This window comes from Hirundo rustica, chromosome 2 (assembly GCF_015227805.2).
Source record: "Hirundo rustica isolate bHirRus1 chromosome 2, bHirRus1.pri.v3, whole genome shotgun sequence".
Lineage (NCBI taxonomy): Eukaryota > Metazoa > Chordata > Aves > Passeriformes > Hirundinidae > Hirundo > Hirundo rustica.
The window spans coordinates 41,269,892-41,289,893 of NC_053451.1; the positions used below are offsets into that span (position 1 = coordinate 41,269,892).

Consider the following 20,002-nt stretch of genomic DNA (forward strand, 5'->3'; position numbering starts at 1 on the left):
TCCCAAATGGCTCCGCATCCTGGGAAGCAAGCAGCGGCCCTGATTCACTAGAGAAGTTCATAATTCATAAGTTCGGCCTTTTCCTAGTTAGTTTTGGTGTTATGTCCGTGAGGTGGCCTTGGCAAAGGCAGCCCCTGCCTCAGCCTGCTGGGCAAGCCTCCGTTTTCCTGGTGCAAAGACCGGAAGGGAGGGGAGAGGGGAGAGGGTTGAATTCAGGGATTTCTTAGGCGAACAGTAAAGAAAAGGGACACAGCCGAGGCTGCCGGCCCTCACGGGCGGCGGAACGCTCATGAGCGGGGCCGGGCTCCGCGCCGGAGCGGCGCCGTCTCCACGGCAACCGCCGGGCCGCAGGAAGATGTCCGCCGAGGGCGGGCGAGGCGCGGCCCGCGTCGTGTTCCGAGCCCTGCCGCAGAAAACCTTCTCCTGCCTGAAGGACAGGGACATCGCGGACCGCCTCCTCAAATGGTGTGGGTGGGGGGACGCTCGCTGCGGGATGCGTCTGTCTAGGGGCGGCGGGGAAACAGGCGGGCGGGGCTGAGCGCTGGAGCCCTTACCGCGCCCGCAGGACGCCCGCTCCGGTGGCAGCGGGTCCGGATCTCTTTCCGTCTCCGTCTCCGCCCCCCCCCCCCCCCTTTTTTTTTTTTTAATAATAAATTTAATTTATTTTATTTTATTCCCCTCAAGCCCTTAATTTCAAGTCTCCTTGATTTTTGCAGGCAGGCCGTCCGCGCCTTGTGAGGTGTAAGGCGTGAGGCGTCGCTCGTCGCCTCCCACAGCGAGCCGAGATCTATTTCAGCTTCGCAGCGGGGCTCCAGCGCAGCTCGAGCCCTCCAACGAAGGGTTGGAGGCGCTTATAACTGAGAATGGGCGGGAGGGAAATAAAGTATTGTTGGTCAGAATAGGGCTTTATGTATGTCTTCAGAATATTTAATCCCATATTTTTTTCATTTCAGGTCCATGCAAGGCAGGATCACAGCACAAGCGTTCAGTTTTGACCAGCAGTTTAAGCCCTATCAAAAGGATGAGTTTCTTATGGTAGTTCTAAATCCTTTGTATTTCAAGTTGACTTCTTCCCCCCCCTCCATGCAACTAAAGCTACGGGAAAACTGCGTAACAGTGAACAGTGTAGCAGTGTTGAATGCTATTGGCCTGCTCGCGCTCTCCTTGAAAGGAGGTGATTTAGGTGTGGTGCTCAAGTCTCTGACTTTGTGGGTTAACTCTATTGTCCAGTAAAAATATTTTAGTTTTCACTAATGTTACTCTGCTTTAAGAGGGAACAATTTAGTCTTTCAGGATTCCCAAGAATGGAAATCTGAACTGGATGCTGATCTTGGCCACAGCATTTCGTGTTGGGAAGTCCACCTAGTGTGAGACTACAAACAGGGTCCACGCTCACGGCTATCAGTAAATTTCTCACAGTAAATTCACAGTGCAATTAGATGTGAATGTGCACCACATATCTGAAATTCTAGCTTTTGAAGTTTGTTGGATACCGCTGCTTTATACTAGAATTTTGAACTCCCAGCTTTTTGAGACTCAGATCTCTTGCTGATTTTGTGTCCTTCATTTCTGTCATCTGCAAAGTCAAATCTCTTCTGTCTGCAAGCAGAAAAAAACCGCAAACCTGTGGTTTTAAAAACAATGCGAATTTTACATCTCTTGTTTTAAAAACAACTCTTTAATATTCTGTATGCTTACTTTATATTGTTATTCTGGATAAAGAATTCAGCCTCTTTATATCTTAAAGAAATTCACACAGAAATGCACCAATATGTATTTAATCTTCCACTGATAAACATTTCAAATTATTGAAGTTTACAGAATACCAATTAACCCTCTCAATGCTTGTATCTTTTGAATTAAAAATGTAAAGGTATCGCTATGAAGTTATGAAATCTGAAGAGCTGTGAAGTAATTGGGGAAAAAAAAAGGACCATTACATGTAATGTCTGATCTCTGTATCCCAGAGGGGTGATAAAGAAATTTAGTGATGCAGAAATTGAAAGAGCCATCATTTAATTTTTTTAGCAGTTTCTTCTGTGATTATTCACTCTGTATGCATGTACATAAGTGTGGGTTTTCTTAGTTAGCTTATGCATCATGGAAATTTGCCAGCATAGTAGTGTTGGCCACTAATGCCAACATTACTATGCATGTCTCCTTCTTTTAATTGATAAATCAGTAAGACTGAATTCTTCAAATCTTACTGTGGAATATATCCTCCATCCCTTCAATAACTTATGAATCTCTTCTGTATCTGTTTAATAATTTTTGTATATCTCTACACTTCTCCAAGCTTCAAAATTTTTTAAAGAGTAAATTTTAAAATCTTATTTGGCATTTCATTTTTAACTTCAACAACATTGTATGCAGAGGTAGACCTGTTTCATCTCTTCCTCAGTTTTCTGTACCTCTATGAATTTCATACATTTTTGTGTGTTCTTGGACTAAAACTTTAATACTACATATATAAATATGCGCCTGCAGATATCTTCCATGTAGAAAAGACATTGAGTTACAAACTAATGGATTTTGTGGTGTGATATTTAGTATACAAACTGAAAGATCACATGGAATCTACTTACTAACTGGAGCCTTATAATTTGGATTGAAAGTATCCAAGGCACTATAATTGATGATTTTATGTTTTACATAATTAATTTATTTTCTCTTATTTGAATATTACAGGCATTTTTTAATGATCAAAGTGTGAACTCCAGTTTAAAGTTGCTGTCAGCTTCAGGACAATGGACTACATTGGGTAAATTTAGAATAAATGAATCCTAAATAAAAAAAATTGTGTTTTAACTATTTTGCTCTAATTTACCGTTTTCTAATAATCACAGTTCATATATGTGTGTTTTCGGCTAGCTGAAATATCTTAAAGAATTACTAATTTTACTGTGTAATAGGAAGATATTCTACGTCTAGAATAAGATAACTAAATTGTCACCTTTTATGCTTTTTTTTTTCTTTTGACCCTTGCATAATTCCATAAATCAAGCAGCTGAAGCTTTTTATAAATGGTTTGTGGCATCCAGTTGACCTGATCATGTATCCAGACATAAACAACTGCATTATTTGAGGAATTATAGTAGTACCTTATTCAGATAACATTTGGAGAAGGGCTTTCTTCTGTAGATGCACTGACCTGCCTTGGGACAGATGTGAGATATTTGCTTTATTACAGATTGAAGTTGGGAGCAGAGGATTGGTAGAGCACAACCTGAGCTGGTGTAAATCTGCTGTCTGTACAGCCGTGGTGATGGAGGCCCAGAAGAGCCCCATGGGACGGGTTGCTCCACTTGTAGCCCTGCCATGAGGGACACATCAACTCTGTTGCCATATCAGAAACTTCTTAACACTCTCCATTAGGTCTGGAGATGCAGATGAGACGCTAAAGCAGGAAGGCCAAAAGCAAACAGCAAATTTATGGCACCACTTTGAAACTGCGTTTTTTGTTATGTAAATGGCGCACAAAAATTCACGGCAATCGCATGTGATCATGTAATGGTGTTTTATGCGTAATGTGAACTCTGATTCTGCCAAAGTGATTTTCCATAAGAGGTATATCCTAAAAGAGGGTAGTGGAAATCCCTCGTTTCTTTTGGTTTGTCTGCAAATATTGCTATGTGTAAATATTTAATGGAGCTTTGGGAATTTTCTAACTTTTCCATTTCAGCTCTTTGGAATTGGCATAGGTTTTTCCCACTATATACAATGACACTAGACATTGCCACTTTTTTTGTCGGCAAAAATCCATTTTCCAAACACTTCACCCAACTGTTAAAACAATTGAAATGTATAAAATGCAGAAAATATCTCAAGTACCTCTTCAGGTGCTTCTTTCTCTGGCAAACAGAAAGAAAATAGATGTATTTTAAGCCAATAGTAAACCTTTTCTTGCTTTAGACAGGATTTTTTTTAGCCTATCTGTCTAGTCTACAACTTGACAGTCCCTGTAGTGGAGGTCAGTAGGTTACATACCTTGTGTTAAGACTGGAGGGTCTCTTGCCAAGTAACCCAGCTTAACTCTTGGTTCTGCTCAATCTTCTTCCGCACAGAAGTGAAGCATTTTGTCCCAAGGACTGGAAGGGTTCCCTTTCTAAATCCTGAACAGCTGGTATACCCTGTTTGCTCTTAAAATTTCATCTTCCCATTCTTTGCCTATTTTTGGTGAGGAATGTTAGCACATTTTTCTATACTTAGTCTTCATGTGTATTTTTTGAAAATATAGGAAGAATTACCTGTGAGTGGGAGGAGGTAAAAATCATCTTGTATTTTCTTCTTCAGGCGTGCTGATACATTAATCCAGATATACCATTTGCTTATCACTGTGGAGTAACTTTAAAACAACATTCCTGTTGTTAAAAAAATACTGGAAACCTGCTTATTTTGGTTTTTAGAAAATCTGAAGAAAATACATAGTCTATGTCGATTCAAATACCACATTTATTCTGTTGCAAACAAAAATATTAGTAATTTTTTTTTTTTTTTTATGGGGGAGATAGTTTGAATGCATAATATAGGTGGGGTTTAGATAGATCCATAGAAACCTCCCTTCTCCTGCCCTCCATAAGCTTGGGCAGAAAATATCTATGGACCCACAGAAAGATATTATCATTATAAAGGAAATTAATAAAACATTGCAGTAGTGTTTGTTTTCATAATATATATATATTTTAAGCCTGTGGTCGCCCCTCACCTTTTCACTTACGTTTTTTGTCCTGGTTGAATTCCACAATAATACATTATTTCAAGGACTCCAGCTTTAATACTGCTAGAGGTAAAACATTTTAGGTAAATGATACACAAGGATATTCTCTAGTCTCCTTGCTCTGATCAGAAAGATGCTTAATGACCTAGTCTCACACCAAACTTTTTGCCTGTTGTAGTAGGGATAGTTTTTTCTTTCCTTCTGGCTGCATGGCAGAATATCTGATATTTCTGTTGTGCTTTAATCCACCTATTCATCTGTTACTCTGATATTTCAAAAACAGAAGCAGCAAAAGGAACCAATTTGATGCATAGCCATTTATGCATTGAGTCTTGTGTTTTTTAAATAGCTGCAATGAGAACTAAATAGTCATTTTTCCCTGGATACATTGCTGGCCTTGCACCTGTCAGCAGTCTTAGGGAGGCAGGACTGTATCTGCTTAAGCTCAATTAACACTTGAAAATTTATCTTCAAAGGGGTAAAGTTACCATCTGTTTGTGTAAATAAAAAATTAGGATTTGCCTAAGAAAGGATTCTTGAGTTGCCACACGTGCTTGAAGCTTCAACAACTTCTGTCTTTAGAATGGGGTTTTAAAACTTGGAAGGTAATCTGAAATCACCAAGTTTTAAACTACTGTTATCATTTGCGAAGAATTTTAGATGTCATATGAACCCACAAATCATCAACCTACATCTTTTACTTTTGAAATACTTTACTTTTTTAATACTGAGCGCTGAACTTGCCTTATATATAAACTGTTTTGTAAATAGTAAGTTAGAAGATATTTTTCTGACATAAAACCTCCCTTAGATTTTGGAGGAATTCTAAATATACCTAATCCAGGGTTTATCTGCCCCCCACACTAGATATGCAATGTGTTAATTTTAAAGTATACTGGCAGCACTTTATAGATAGATATTCCAAAGTTGGCTGTTATAATAAGCTTAAACTCTTTCAGGATTTTTCAGCTATTTGTTTTCCACTTGTAGAGTTGTCAAGGCATTTCTTCTCCCTCTTTTACTGGTTACTTTTATAGTGCTATTAAAACACTATATAAAACACTAATTCAGGAAATTCTGAATTTCAAATCTCACCTCTCAAATTGAGAGTAGGACCTTCCAGTGTATTTAAACTTTTCCATGTGTATTTGGTTTTCTGAACTACTGAATAGATTACAAAGCTCTTGATATTTTTTTCATTATTAAAGTTTTCATGAAACATTTTTTCAGAGCAGAAGTCTCCTTCCCTTCCACCAATAAAATCCTTATAATTTAAGGCCTATAAATAGCTCAATTTCCTATACTTTTAGTTCAGTAACTGGATCTTTCAGTTTTCTCAAGTCATTTAGCATCTGATGTTTGTTAATTGAGTCAGGTTTTTATGTTAATTTTAAAATAATTTTTGTGATAAAAGCTGATTTGATTCATACTAAATCTCTTATAAAATAAAAATTCAATCTCTGTGAAAGGGAGCTGGAGAATTAGAAGTTAGAGGAAAATGGAAGTGAGGGGTTGGGAGGAAGTGCAAATAAATAAATATAAATCAGTTTGGGGTTTTTTCATAGGCTGAAATTCATGATTTTTCTGACTTGTTTTTGGTTATGTAATATGATTATTTTTATAGTCACTGTGTATGCCGGGAGAAGAATGTACTAAATCTTTTATTCTTTAATAAAAGGTACCCTTTTTCATAACCATTATCTGTAGACAGGCAGCCAAGCAATTAAATGTCGTGCTTTTCTTTTTAACAGATTTTCTTGACATCAAAATGGTCCAATAAATTAATTTTAAAATTTCCTGTCAGTATTTTAGCTTAAGTAGACATATTTTCAAGCTATCAACTTATAACTTTTTATTTTTTTCCCGGTATTGATTGGTTGGGTGGTACAGTTTACCCAGGTTTAGGTATTAAAATGCCGGCCCTACTTAACCTATGAATAAATAATCTCTATGTAAGAGTATATGGCAGAAATCCCAAGGCTCTCTGCAGGTGTGGGGGCAAGAGAAAATTCAGGTTAAGCTATGCTTACAAAGATTAGGATTGGAGGGAAATGATGGGTGCTCTTGGAAGTATCATGGTTCATGCATCCCTTTATGGTATGTTTCTGCTCCTGAAATACTGTTATATTTGGACATTTTCTAAATAGTAATGCGTAGTGATCCTTTAGGTCAGTTTGTCAGGACAGCACTGAATTTTATCTTTAATTGTATGGTAAAAAAGCCTTTAGATGCTGTGAGTGTCTCACTGGCCAGCCTCCCATCAAGGGAACCTACAGAGGAGAAGAGATATGAGTAAACTCATGGACAGCAGGAATGTTGGAATATTCTCCCTGCTGAGACACACTGCCCTTGTGCTGAATGCTCTCCTCCCCTCTCCTGTTCAGAAGCACTTTGATGGGTTTTCAGGCAGACCTGGAGATGGGTAGACAACATGTTGTAACACTTGGACTGCAGAGAGCAGACAGAACTGGGCTGAGTCCAAAGCTTCTTAAACATGGGGCTTAATGCTATTTGAGATGCCTTAAGTTATCCAACACCATGCAGACAGATTTGTAGATGTAACACTGTATATAGAGAAGAGATGTGCCCTTATGGACTGATATCTCTTTAAGGAAAATACTATAGGGCATCTCAAATGGCAGTGAGCAACAGGATACAGCCTTGGATAATTTGCCAGCAGAGGGGAAAAGAAATTACAGAAAAATATATTCTGTGTTTAATGCTTACAGAGCTAACTCTCCAGATTCATACAGGAAGTGCTGATAGTACCTTCTTCATCTTCTGAAATAGCTGGTTAATAAAGCTTACAGTGGCTACAAACGAACTTTTGTAAAAGTTCAATATAATACTTAACAAATCAAAAGTTCTTCGAGGCTCTGTTCATTTTGGGTTTTGCTTTGTGGGGTGCTATTAGCAGCTACTGAGCTTCCATACTTCATCATGCCAAATTTGGCATATGTCCTCAGATGCTTTAAAGCTGAAGCTGCGGAATACGATTTTCTAAGGGTGTGATCTAATGTGATGCTGGGTTCACACGGTCTTCGATCTATCCCTAGTTTCGGTTGATGGTGTTTACCAACAGGGGGAGCAGACACATGGGTCTGAATGGAAAGTAGGATTCAGATGAATTTAATGTTTTCTTTACACCTGCTTCCTTCTTAGCTTTCTTTGGAGCATTTTTGGTTCTTTGTGTGTGTGTGTGTGTGTGGTTGTTGTTGTTGTTTTTTAAAGGACTCTTTGATTGACTCATATTTACATGATGTGTTTTTTTCAAAAAACATGAAACATGCAACCAGCTTCCTATATCTTCTAGGTTCCAAAGTGACAAAAGTTGAAGCTACAGTGGTACCTTGTACACAGATTTCCATGTCATTTTTTGATCGGCTGTACTCTGAAGGAATTGTTAGAGAAACTGGAACTATTGTGAAATGTTATGATGACTATTATGATGATATTCTTATCTCTGATGAATTAAGGAAGGTCAGTATAGTCATGAAAAATTTATTATCATGTTTCCTACTCTATTAGGTACTATGAGGACACATTTTTCAGGTTGTTTTTTTTCTGACAGCGGTAAAAATGGGCATCAGTAGCCATGGTCTACAAACAACTGAGGCCCTGCAGTGCCTGAATATGTAAAAGCAATTACTTGTTTTCCAGGTGAGCCCTCTTTCGTTTTTAGGTGAGAGAAAAAGGTAGAGCTGCCTTCTACCCACCTGTGTCTCAGGCAGTCAGTGCTGGAGGGTGTGTGGGGAAATGCAGCTGCTTGTTTGCTTAGGAGGGGGAAACAACGGGTGCCAAAGAGAAGGTGCTGTGATACTCAGAGCTGTAGGTTCACCCAGCCTTCCAGGTAGTGGATGGAACTGAATGTATTCAATAGCTACATCCTGAAGCATTCCTGGGCAGGAATGCTGATCAAATCATATGTGAAGGCATTTAAAGAAAACCATCTAAATACATTTTCTTGAAAGCAAGAGGAAGTATGGAAGAGGAAATTATTTTTCAGTGTAATACTGGAAAATGACTAAATACAATTCCTGAACAGGTCTTCAATGTAAAACTGTTTGTTATTCTCTCATGTAGGTGTCAGAAAGCAGATTATCTGAAAAAGAATCACTAACAGTGGTATTCTTTTAATCAATGTATGTTTTTACTGTGTTTCGTTTGACTTCATAAGCTAAAACCATTTTTTTTTTTAACTTATGTTTGTGTAGCATTAGCAAAGCATAGTGTGGGAGAACTGGATTCTCTCTTCCTTGTATATATAATCAACATAAGTACTAAATAATTATAGAGTTGCACTCATTTGCACTTGGCAAATCCTTTGAAGGCAATGTATTTGAACCAGTGACACTGGTTACAGGATGTGGCCTGAAATACTGGTTTGTCTTGTAAAGTTCTGGGAAAAGGTGAGAACTCAAGCTCATGTTTGAATTTCAGATGTAGTTTGTAGCCTAGCAGTTCAAAATACTATGTATTTATTTATAAGTTGGGTACATGTGAATGTTTTCTGAAAATTAAATATATTGTGCGTAGGAAGGTCAGAGGCAACATTTAAAATTAGAAATTACTGGGGTTTCAGTGTCTTCCCAGTTTTCTTCCCATGGAAGTTATGTGTGTGTCAGCATTTGCAAGTTGAGGGTTTAACGTTGGTTTGAAACATAGGCGATTCCTACTTCTAAGACTTAGGAGAGCAGAAAGAATAAGTCAAAATCCAGGAATTACACCAAAACTTCAAATTAATTAGTCAGGGACTGTAGGGGGCACCAAACTGTTTCCTGGTGTCAGAGGGTGGCCCTTGGCTTCAAGGCTCCATGCTTCTTTCCCACTTCCCATGTCTTCTCTTGTTTCAGCCAAGGAGGTTGGGATATGTATGAGGTGGCCCTCCAGAACAGTTGCTGCCCTGACCCCTTTTTACTCAGGTTGTGTAGTTTTGTTATAAAGAGGGCCAGAGAGCCGTGGGCTCATGTCTAACTTTGTCCAGTTTGCCTGGGCTGGCATCTGCAGTTTAGCTGACATAACTCAAATGTCTTGTAGCCATTGTGAGTTACAATTCCTGTCCACATTTACACGAACCAGTGTTGACACTAATCTAGCAACTCCTCTGTGTTCACATAATATCTCAGCAAAAGGCATGGAGGCAGCTGGATGCATGTCTGGCTAATCCAGGCTACAGATCGGGGCTCACTGGAGTCTGCAAAAAAGAATGATGGGAGTTTGAGTGATCTCCTCTCGGAGATCCTCAGGATTCCTTTACAAATGTGAAATAACTGTTTCAATCTAAAAGAGAAAAAGCAAATATTACCAAAAACAGTTACAAAATTGATTAACAGCAATTGACATATCAAATATGAGTAGATTATTTTCAGATTGATTTTGTCATTAGCACTACAGATAACTGACCAGTGAAATAACAAGACTTGAAAAATATTCCTGTATGTCTTTTGGGCACAAATCTGACAGTGATTCTGCTTTATATGTAAGAATTTTGTACCTAATTGCATCATTGGAAGAAGGATTTTGAACGTAGGATGTATTTCTGTCCCTCCTCCATATATTTTATATGGACATAATTTCTGTGTACCATACAGCATATTAGTTGCATAATTTATAAACTGAATCTTAAATAATTTTTTATCAATTTGACTTCCTTGTTCTTTCCTTGTTCCACAAGGTCTTGCTTCTGGAGGATTCCGAACATTATGACTTATTCACTCAATTGGATCGTGAGGAATTTCTGTTCTGTCTTTTTAAGCATTTTTGCATTGGAGGAACTCTTTGCCAGTTTGAAGATGTAGTTGACCCGTACTTAGAAACTACAAAAGCTTTTTATAAAGACTTGGTGAGGTAAGTCTATCCTCTTTCTATCCTCCCAAGTTTTGAAGTGATGTAACTGATCTTCAGTATTTGTCTACCATGTGTCTCTGTGTTTCTGTGCCTGTAAATGTCTGCTGGTTTCTCACTGCCAGAGGAGCTGGTGTTAGCACTGGTTACCAGTTGAAAACAAAACTTACCATTTCACTGAAACTTTTAGCTTTCTCCTTTGGTGTTGAGTTCTTTGTCAGTCCCACGAGAAATGCTTTTGATCTTGGCATTTCAGACCTTTCCCCCCCTTTCAGAATCACGGTTATTTTGTTCTTGGTCTCATTTCCCCCTGCTCCCAGTTTATCCAAAATTATGCTTCTGTTTTATTTCCACTGTGTTAAGAGAGAAAAAGACAGTGACAGGCTCTGAATAGGGACACTAATGACAGTCTTGACTTAATTTCTAATTTTTGATCCATGCTGTGCAGTGTGTTACTTCATTCTTGCAAAAATTACACCAGAAAATAAAGCAAGTAAAATTATTTTCTTATAGCCTCTCATTTTCAGTAAAAGATTGCTAATGATAGTAGTAATCTCTTAAATTCTGTTTATCAAAAAGTTCACCCTCAAATTCCTATTGAACGCTAAGTTTTGATTAAATTCTTTTTTTGACTGCTATCCTCTGGCTGGTTTCATTGTATCTTGGAGTAAAGTTGCATTGGACACTTTCTACTTTTTGTAAAGTGATATTAAAAGCTTTTCATGGTATTAAACATTCTGTAAACTGTACTGTCCTTAAGGTTTAATTTTTATGTTTGAGGATCAGAAGGTTTGTTAAAGAACAAACGGATACTGCAATAATTATTAGCTGCTGGCTGATGATGTGCGTTGAAAAATTAGCTGCCCCAGATTAAGTCAGTTTAAAAACAGTGAATTAATGGATGTATAAACTACCACACTTTAGTCCTGTTACAGTATTCCTTATGGGCAAGAACCTTGACATGAAGAGTTCCACAGAAATGTCTTTACTGCTGGGAGCAGCAGACCTGTTAATGAGCTTTTCCCTACTTATCTTTATTACAGCTTTTTTTTCTGGTCATACCTGAGTTCTAACTCCAAGGCACTAGCATTCAAAATAGTGTCAAAAGTTTTGAGGTTTCATTTTATTAAAGCATTTCTATGTACATTTCTTTATTTGAGAGAATGCAATAATCTTTTTGAAATTAACAACTCAATATATTTTACAAGCTAGGGACTTCCAAATACAGCTACTAAATGGCAGACATTATTTTTCTTTACAAAAAGTGTGATATAGTCTTATTAAAAAATTAATGCACAACTTGTAGTCTGCTACTAACCCATTGGTAATTAGTGTGATCAGTTGAATCCATCCAAAATTCTAGCATTTAGTGTTGTATCCTGTGTAACCTAAATAATTTCAAATCCCTTGTAGTATTTCAATTTAAAGAATATATTTACATGACAAAAGCTTGTTAATTAAAATATAATCTATGAATCTCTGTTGATAAATCTCATCCTCTGTACTTAACCCCTGATTTTTCTGACAGTATCTCTCCATGGTGACAGCTGCCATAGCATCTTGTAGTGATTGTTTTCTTCTCCTTTCTTAATCTCCATCTCCATGCCCTTTCCCTCATAATGAATGAATGTATGTGAAAGTATTAAGCTGTTATTTTATTGTTTGAAAAGCTTAGTAAAATATTGCCAGCAAGGTCAGGATATAAATAAAGCCCAAAGTGAATAAAGAGACCATGAGGATGTTTTCTCTTCATAAAAAGAGAATAAATGCACATTAAAATGATGAACTACTATATCCAAAGAATAGTTTAGAATTTAACAATTTGAAAGAAGATGGGGCTATTAACATTATTTTTAAGGAAATACTATCCTCTTCAAAAGGACAAGATCGTTTTTTCCTAAAACCTTTTAGTGAAAAAAAAAAAAGAAATAGAGCAAATGAGCTTGTCAAAGGCAACCTCTTGGTTTTCTTTCAAGTCAGCAAAGGAAGAATCTCATCTGATTTTAAGAGACACAATTTTTTGCCTTAAAAAATAACTAAAGTACTGAAAATAAACATCTGAAAAATGACTTACAGGAAGCCAACCACAAGGGGAAAATTTCCCAATGTCATGGAATAAGTAGGAAGACTAATTCTTTGTCAACTCTTACTTTGGTATTCTAGATCTATATATAACATGAAAATTAAGAAACCAGAAATTGATAGCATAGTTTTCTGACAGAAGAATCTGAAACCAGAGTAACTTAAATACAATTGTTGCTTTTGCGAGTGGTGATATCTGGTAGAAGGCAATAATGCCACTAATCCTCTCTGTCTTGTTCTGAAAGTTGTCACTCTTTTTCCCCAGAGACGGCTGAAGAGTTTCTGAACTGCTGCAGTTACAGCCTGGCGTGTCAGCATGAAGTGACATCTGTGTTAGATTGGCTTAATGTGCCGGTCCATAAACTGCAGCGGTTCAGAAGCTGAGTCATGAGGTAGCTGAGCTGTCCTGCTGGGAAGACAATCATCTCTGGAGGGCTGGGAAGGCACACAACTGGGGTCAACACCGATTTCAGCAGTGCTCTCTTCATCCACTGTTGAGTATGTCAACATGTCAGATGTAACAAAAGTTCTGAGAAAGTCTCATTACTGACTGACCACAGGGAAGATCAGCTTCACAGTATAGGTTCAAACATGACCGTGTCATTACTCTACAGATGAAATCAGTTAATTGGAGAGTCAATCTCTTTTATTGGCTGCAGAGATTGAATCAACAAAGGTGCTTTTGGTTGATTTGGAGTTTGTTTGTTCTTATAAAAGTAAGCTTTGCCAAAGCACTGGTAACAAGGGACTGCTGTCACAGCTTGGACCTGGTGTGGTGTTCAACTGGGCTGTGTTTCACACATCCTCTTGTGACTTGTCTATACTCGGACCTTTCTTGGGAATGGAACCTATTTGTGACAAGGCAGGTTTTGAGCTATGCATTTCTAGGAAATGTGAAAGTATTGAAGTTTTAAGCTTCAGCTGTTCCACGGTGAGTTAATGTAAATAGGAATCTGCAAAATTAGATAAATTAATAGCAGCTGCATGACCTAATTTCTGAAGATATGTAAGCATCACTTAAAGCAGACTTGAGGAAAAATGATATATTAAAATACTTTAAATAGGTCAACGAGCGTGGGTTCTTTGCAATAATATTCAGTGTTATTAGTAAATGTGATGAAAGAAATGGCAATATTCACAACAAACACTCTAGAAATATAAAAGCTCAGAACTAATCCCATCCCAAGTTGCACAGCTGACTATCTATATAAAATTGCAAAGGAGAAAAAAAAAACCCCAACCTAAACTATAATTATATACTAATTAAAAATGAGATAAAGAATGTATGTCTTCACCAGTACTGCTGCTACTTCTTGTAGCCTGTATTAAGCTGCATTTCACTTTGCAGATTCTTTCTCAAAGAATATGTGAAAAGATTTTTATGAAATGTTTAGCTGCATATTTTTTCATATCCATCAAAATGAAAACTCTATTTTTGGAATCATCTAGGTCTGGGTAATATTGCTGTGATTTAGTAGCTGAGAACAGTGAAACCAAGTCAGATGACTAAATATATTCAATTTTTTTTCAGTAAAATGTCATAATAACTGTGTTACCTAACAATGGCCATATAGCTTTTCATGTTCAAGATGACATAAGTTGAATTTTAGCTATAAATTTGATCTTCATAAAATTTGAGCAAGGACACAGTATATATGTTTAAAATGTATTTAATTAATTAAAGAGTCTAATGATCAGTCTTTATGATATATATTAAGTATTAATTATACCACTGTATTTCAGTGTTCAAAAGAGCCCTGGAACAAAAGAAATACGTATTATTTCTACAGTCTTCAGAGTGTCTGCATATGTAAGTATTAATAATTTTTATATGGGATTTTACTGGCAGTAATATACATAGCATGAAAATAATGAATTGACTTTTACACAAAGAAAATATAAAATTCCATTGTAATGGGTTATTTTCCCATAGTTGTAATTTTTTTATTCATGAACTTTCCCTGATCTCATCCTGTTTCTCATTCTCTTTACTAACTCTTCATTAGTAAAGATCAACTGAAGTTTTATTTGGTAGCTCACTAAAAATAGTGATTACAGTGGATTACAGTGGAAGTCATACTAGTCATCCAGGAACTAGTTAATGAATAAAAAAGAGAAAAAAATCTGAGTAATTCTGGGTTTAGATAATAATAAAACTTGAGTTAACAGTAAGGATCAAGGATGCATTCTTGACTTCCTAGAGTTCTTTTTTTTGAAATGTTGCTAGAGCTTTGTGAATAGCTTGTATTGCATCTGTTTCTGTAAAGACTGCAAGGAAGTTTAGTATACAAAAAGGCTGGGGTGGTGAGATGACTGCTAACCTCTTTTCCCCTCCCTTGTCACTCTCATTCCTATGTTTCCCTTGCAAAATCATACATTTACCATCAAGATAAGTTTGAGAACTGGCTGCATGTTTACTAGATTCAGCATATCTGTCATTTAAGTGGTTACAGTAGGATGAACTACTCCAAATTCTTCTTGAGTAACCAGAATATGTGATAATTAAATGTCAGATAATGTACCCACTTTCAACAGCAGTAGCTGATGTCATTTCAGACTGCACAAACTTCCCTGTAGGTTGCCAATAGCCCAGTTGTTCATCTGTTGGTCATCATCTTTTAAGTACTATGTGTGATTCATAAAAGGCTTTTGAAAATAAACACTTTATGGGTGTATCAAAATTTATCTTTCTGCTAGGTTGCAGACTGTAATAAAAATAAAAAAGCAAAACCCTGGTAACTGGATGTTCTTCTGTTATTACTGTTCCTTTCCCACCTCTGAATCAAATGCATTGATGTAAACTTTGCAGATTTCTATATCTAGGTAGATGGATATTGAAGAGCTCCCCTAACTGTGTTGGCCATACATTAAATATCATCAGTACTACAAAGAAAAACAAACAAACAAAACCCCAACCAAACTTTAGCAACTTTTTGTAAACAAAATAGATGGCCAAAAGAAGATGCAGTGTTAATGCAGAGCAGGCTTTCCTCCTTGTAGCCTTGGAGGAAAATTGGGCATTACTGCACATTCTGAAAATTTGTGAGGTGAAGAAGGATTCTGAAATTACGGTTTCTATTAAAGAACATCCTGAAGAATTTTCTGTCAGAAAATGAAAAGGCTTAAACTGTATGTCTAGACTGTTTGATGGTTATGTGGATCAAAACTGTTCCACTCCACTTGGCATTTACAGGAAGGACACTTACTGGAGCACAAATGTCTTGTGTTTGTGATGAAAAGTTTCTCTCAAGGAGATAACTACATTTCTGCAGTGGATTTAGTTTTGGAGTTCACTTGATAAATAACTGTAGAGTGTTATTCTAGCCCTTATGTTGAGCTGACAATTTTTAAGCCAAGTTTTCTTGGTTTGTATCTAGAAAAAAAGAACATACCCTCCTAGCCTGATGTAAATAGATAAATAATTTTTTAAATAAATAAATTTTAACAAGCTCATCTCATATAAGTGACTTGTGCAGCTGAACACAATTTAAAAATGGTATCTAAAAAAGCACGCTATTAGAGATGTAAATATCTCAAGGTTTTAAGTTATAGTTCACAGAATCACAGAATATGCTGAGTTAAAAGGGACTCACAAAGATGCTCAAGTCCAACTCCGGGCCCTGCACAGCACCATCCCCGAGAGACACACCATGTGCCAGAGAGTGTTGTACAAACACTTGAACTCTTTCAGGCTGATGCTGTGACCACTTCCCTGGGGAGGCTTTTCAAGTGCTCAAACACCCTCTGGGTGAAGAACCTTTTCTTACAGCCTAACCTAAACCTCTCCTGACTCAGCTTCGTGCTATTGCCTCAGGTCCTGTCACTGGTCACCACAGAGCAGAGATCAGTGCCTGTCCCTTCTCTTCCCCTCACCAGGAAGCTGTAACTGCAGTGAGGTCTCCCCTCAGTCTCCTCCAGGCTGAACAGAGCAAGTGACCTCAGCTGTTCCTCATACGACTTCTGCTCAAGGCCCTTTACCATCATCACTGCTCTCCTTTGGACACTCTCCAGTAGTTCAATGTCTTTCTTACCTTGTGGCACCCAGAACTGCCCCCAGCACTGGAGGTGAGGCTGCCCCAGCTCAGAGCCGAGCAGGACAATCCCCTCCCTTGCCCGGCTGGCCATGCTGTGCCTGATGTCCCCAGGACAGGGCTGGCTCTCCTGGCTGCCAGGGCACTGCTGCCTCATGTTCAACTTGCTACAGGCCAGGACCCCCAGGACCCTTTGTGCAGCGCTGCTCTGCAGCACCTCATTCCCCAGTCTGTCTGTACATCCAGGGTTGCACCATCCCAGGTGCAGAATCCAGCAGTTTCTCCTGTTGCACTCCATATGGTTGGTGATTGTCCAGCCCTCTAATTTGTTGAGGTCTCTCTTACAAATGTCTGCAGAGCTCTTTAGCATCAAAACCTGATAGACCTGGACATCACAAGAGAAATAATTTTAGATCTTGGGACAAAGTACTGTGTTGAACTCCAAATAGCCTTGAGAGCTTTGGACCTTTGCATATAGTGAAACACTTTAACAGCTTACGTATTGGAATGCTCACTGATATTTTAGAACGTTCTTTACCTGAATCCAAACTGTGGCAGTGTTAGAAATCAGAATAATGCAAGGTTTATTCAAGAAGTATTTTTAAAAATTGCCAATTACATTATGCAGTTTTGCGAATGTTCAGCAGTATTTTTATTTCTGTTTTAAGTAATCAGCTGTGTTGCTACAAAGAAAAAATAAAATGATCCTACTCTAACATCAGTAAATCAATCATTACACCCCCTGCATGTGTGAACCAAAATCCACACTGCAGATGGAATTGGTATGATTCTTAACTTTTGTACATGCAAGAATGTAAATATCAGAGCTTTTATGTTCAAGCATTTTAGGGATTTTATGACCTCTTTTGCAAATTAAAATAAATTTAAGAACCCTTTTCATTTAATTGGGTTGAATTATTTTCCTGATACTAAGTTTGGTAGATTGTTTGAAATGCCTCATCACCAGAACTTACATTGTTTTTGTTCTTGAGTTGTTGAACAAATTTTTAGTGAGCTCACACTGCCTCTAAACAGTCAAAACCTCGACTGCCATCCATCAATTCCACAAAGACTACAAGAGTGGGATCCTCGACAGCAATGGGAAGGGAGTTTAACAAGCAATCACATCTTGATATTGATCTTGTCTTACTTATTTTTTTTCAGTTACATGCTTGAGCTTAGGTTATTTTTGGATCAGATTCCAAAGGCTTGTTGATGCTGAGCACTATGAAATCCTAAAATTTGCTCTCCTTACTGCGATTGAGAATCCAGTTTTTGTTACATATGTATCCTTAAAAAGCACCTGAAGAGAGCTAGGTATCCTACAACTGAGGTTACAGAGCTTGTATGCTGTGCCACTTAAAAATAGAATCCTATTTCTAGCTTGTGGCATTTGACTACCATTGGAAAATTCTGGGAATAAACATTGTCAAATCTCTACCTGTCTAAAACACTACTTTTATAGGTATTTAGCTTAATTTAAGATTTAGGGGTTTAAATAATTCCCCAAAGGAAGACAGCAGAACATCTAATAATGGATTAATTCTCTTTGAAATAGCAGGAGAAAATAGGGTGCCAGTAAGAGCTAAAGGATAAAATTAACAAATGGTCCTTGCTGCAGAAATGGGGGACCCAGCTCTTCTCCTTCTCAGCTGACTGACTTAACCATTGAGACAGGTTACAGTTTTCATGTTTCTTTGGTCCAAAAAAAAGACCGATTATTTTATGCAAAGGAAGGCAGCTTCCACAAAAGAATGTGAGAGATGTGGAATCCAGAATAGTCTGTAGTCAGTGAGTTTAAAATTTTCCTGGAGAAAATGAACAGTATATGCAATACAGCAATTTCCCTCAAGCACAAAAAGTATAAGAGAACCTGCATCTCTTCAACTGTTGTACAAAGGTGTTGTGGGGCAGGAGGAAACTGTTAGATGTTTTAAAAGAAAGGAGGTGTCAGCTACATATTTATTGATCATGTTCAATTACCACACTGACTAAATAAAAAATCCTCAACCTTTTAAAAATCCCTCCATCTAGTTTCTGGATCCCTACTGGATTTGAAGTGTGTCCAGCTGTGCTGCTCTGTCAACACTGAAGCTTTTATTGACACATGCATATGTAGGATGTTAACGTGAAGAGCCCAGTTCCCATGCTGAGTGTCAGCTGAATGTGTTTTTTCAGAACCAGGATTTTGCAGCTAGGTGTCTGTAACCCCTTCAAGCCCTTTCTGAGGACTGACACAAAAATGTTTTCAATAACAGTCCAAAGTTGTTAATGTGATCTGTAATGAGCGTTTTGCTTAAATGCAAATATTGGAACCCGAACAAATGCATTAGCAAATGTTAAGTGAAAAACAATTATGGATGGAACAGCTTTATGTATTAATATACATAAATACATAATATACAGTATGTGATTATTTTTTTTCCTCTTTCAAAGGAAACATGATGGGCTGTCGTATATTTAATCATTTGTATTTTTGGCTCTAATTGTGTAAACACATGCTTACATGTTTAACTTTACATTTTATATGAAAATTACATTTACCTCAAGGTTATTTGATACATCCAACCAGAATTACTGTGCATTTTGTAGTGTTGGGTTCCTCATGGGGACATGTTTAATTAAACTATGGCATATTTGTTCTATGTTGCTGTGCAATGAACAGTTAAAACTGAAACAAAGTTATTAACTTCAGCTTTTATTAACTCTCTTACAGATATCCCTATTCCGTTTCATTTTTGTTTGTTTGTTTGTTTTTCTTCCTGTCAGGATGCTAATGGCCTGTGTTACCCTTCAAGCAAAAGCCACCAACAGACCTTTGCCTACTTGATTGTAGATCCCTGCAAGCGACACGTGAATATTCTGTATCACTGTTTCGGTGGAAGCCTGTTTACAAACTAGTTATAAAGCTGGAGGTCCCCAGTTTTTTAATGGAGATTGCCTTCTTTCTATTGGGTTCAGGTAGACATTGCATAGTTTTCTGACGAGGAAAGCTCTACTCCTTGACGACACGCTCGGAAGTGCTTCCCGTTCTCACTATGTAGTTAGTGACAAAAGTTTTCCGGTATTTATAATTCTTGAAGCTGTTTCCTGGGCCGTTGCCCCCCTTCCCTCATCCGTTTTTTCTAATAAAAAGTACTTCTCTAGAGGTCTCGTCATTTTTATGAGCCAGATTTACAGACCGGCGACGCATAACTGCACGGGAGGCTCCGCAGTCGGTGAAAGCTCTGCGGAACCGGGAGAAAGCGCGGGAGGGGACCGGCGGGAGGGGTCCCGGGCCGACGGCCCCTCCGGGCAGGGGGGGGAAGCGCGGCCGCCCCTCCCCACG

The 20,002-nt window shown here is 37.9% G+C and overlaps 1 protein-coding gene across 1 annotated transcript; it reads left to right on the forward strand.

Moving 5' to 3' along the window:
• Nucleotides 1-321: 321 nt before the first annotated feature.
• On the forward strand, nt 322-19,822 carry CFAP300 (cilia and flagella associated protein 300). Its single transcript, XM_040055598.1, has 7 exons — nt 322-465; nt 954-1,035; nt 2,689-2,761; nt 8,031-8,197; nt 10,392-10,564; nt 14,387-14,453; nt 19,444-19,822. The coding sequence occupies exons 1-7, from the start codon at nt 356-358 to the stop codon at nt 19,573-19,575; spliced, it is 804 nt and encodes a 267-aa protein (XP_039911532.1). The 5' UTR covers nt 322-355; the 3' UTR covers nt 19,576-19,822.
• Nucleotides 19,823-20,002: the final 180 nt, after the last annotated feature.

Bases quoted from the DNA above. Each gene is read 5' to 3' on its own strand.
- CFAP300 (XM_040055598.1), top strand. From the start codon at position 356: ATGTCCGCCGAGGGCGGGCGAGGCGCGGCCCGCGTCGTGTTCCGAGCC. The intron at 466-953 runs GTGTGGGTGGGG...TTTTCATTTCAG, and splicing joins GCGGACCGCCTCCTCAAATG to GTCCATGCAAGGCAGGATCA. The intron at 1,036-2,688 runs GTAGTTCTAAAT...TGAATATTACAG, and splicing joins AAAAGGATGAGTTTCTTATG to GCATTTTTTAATGATCAAAG.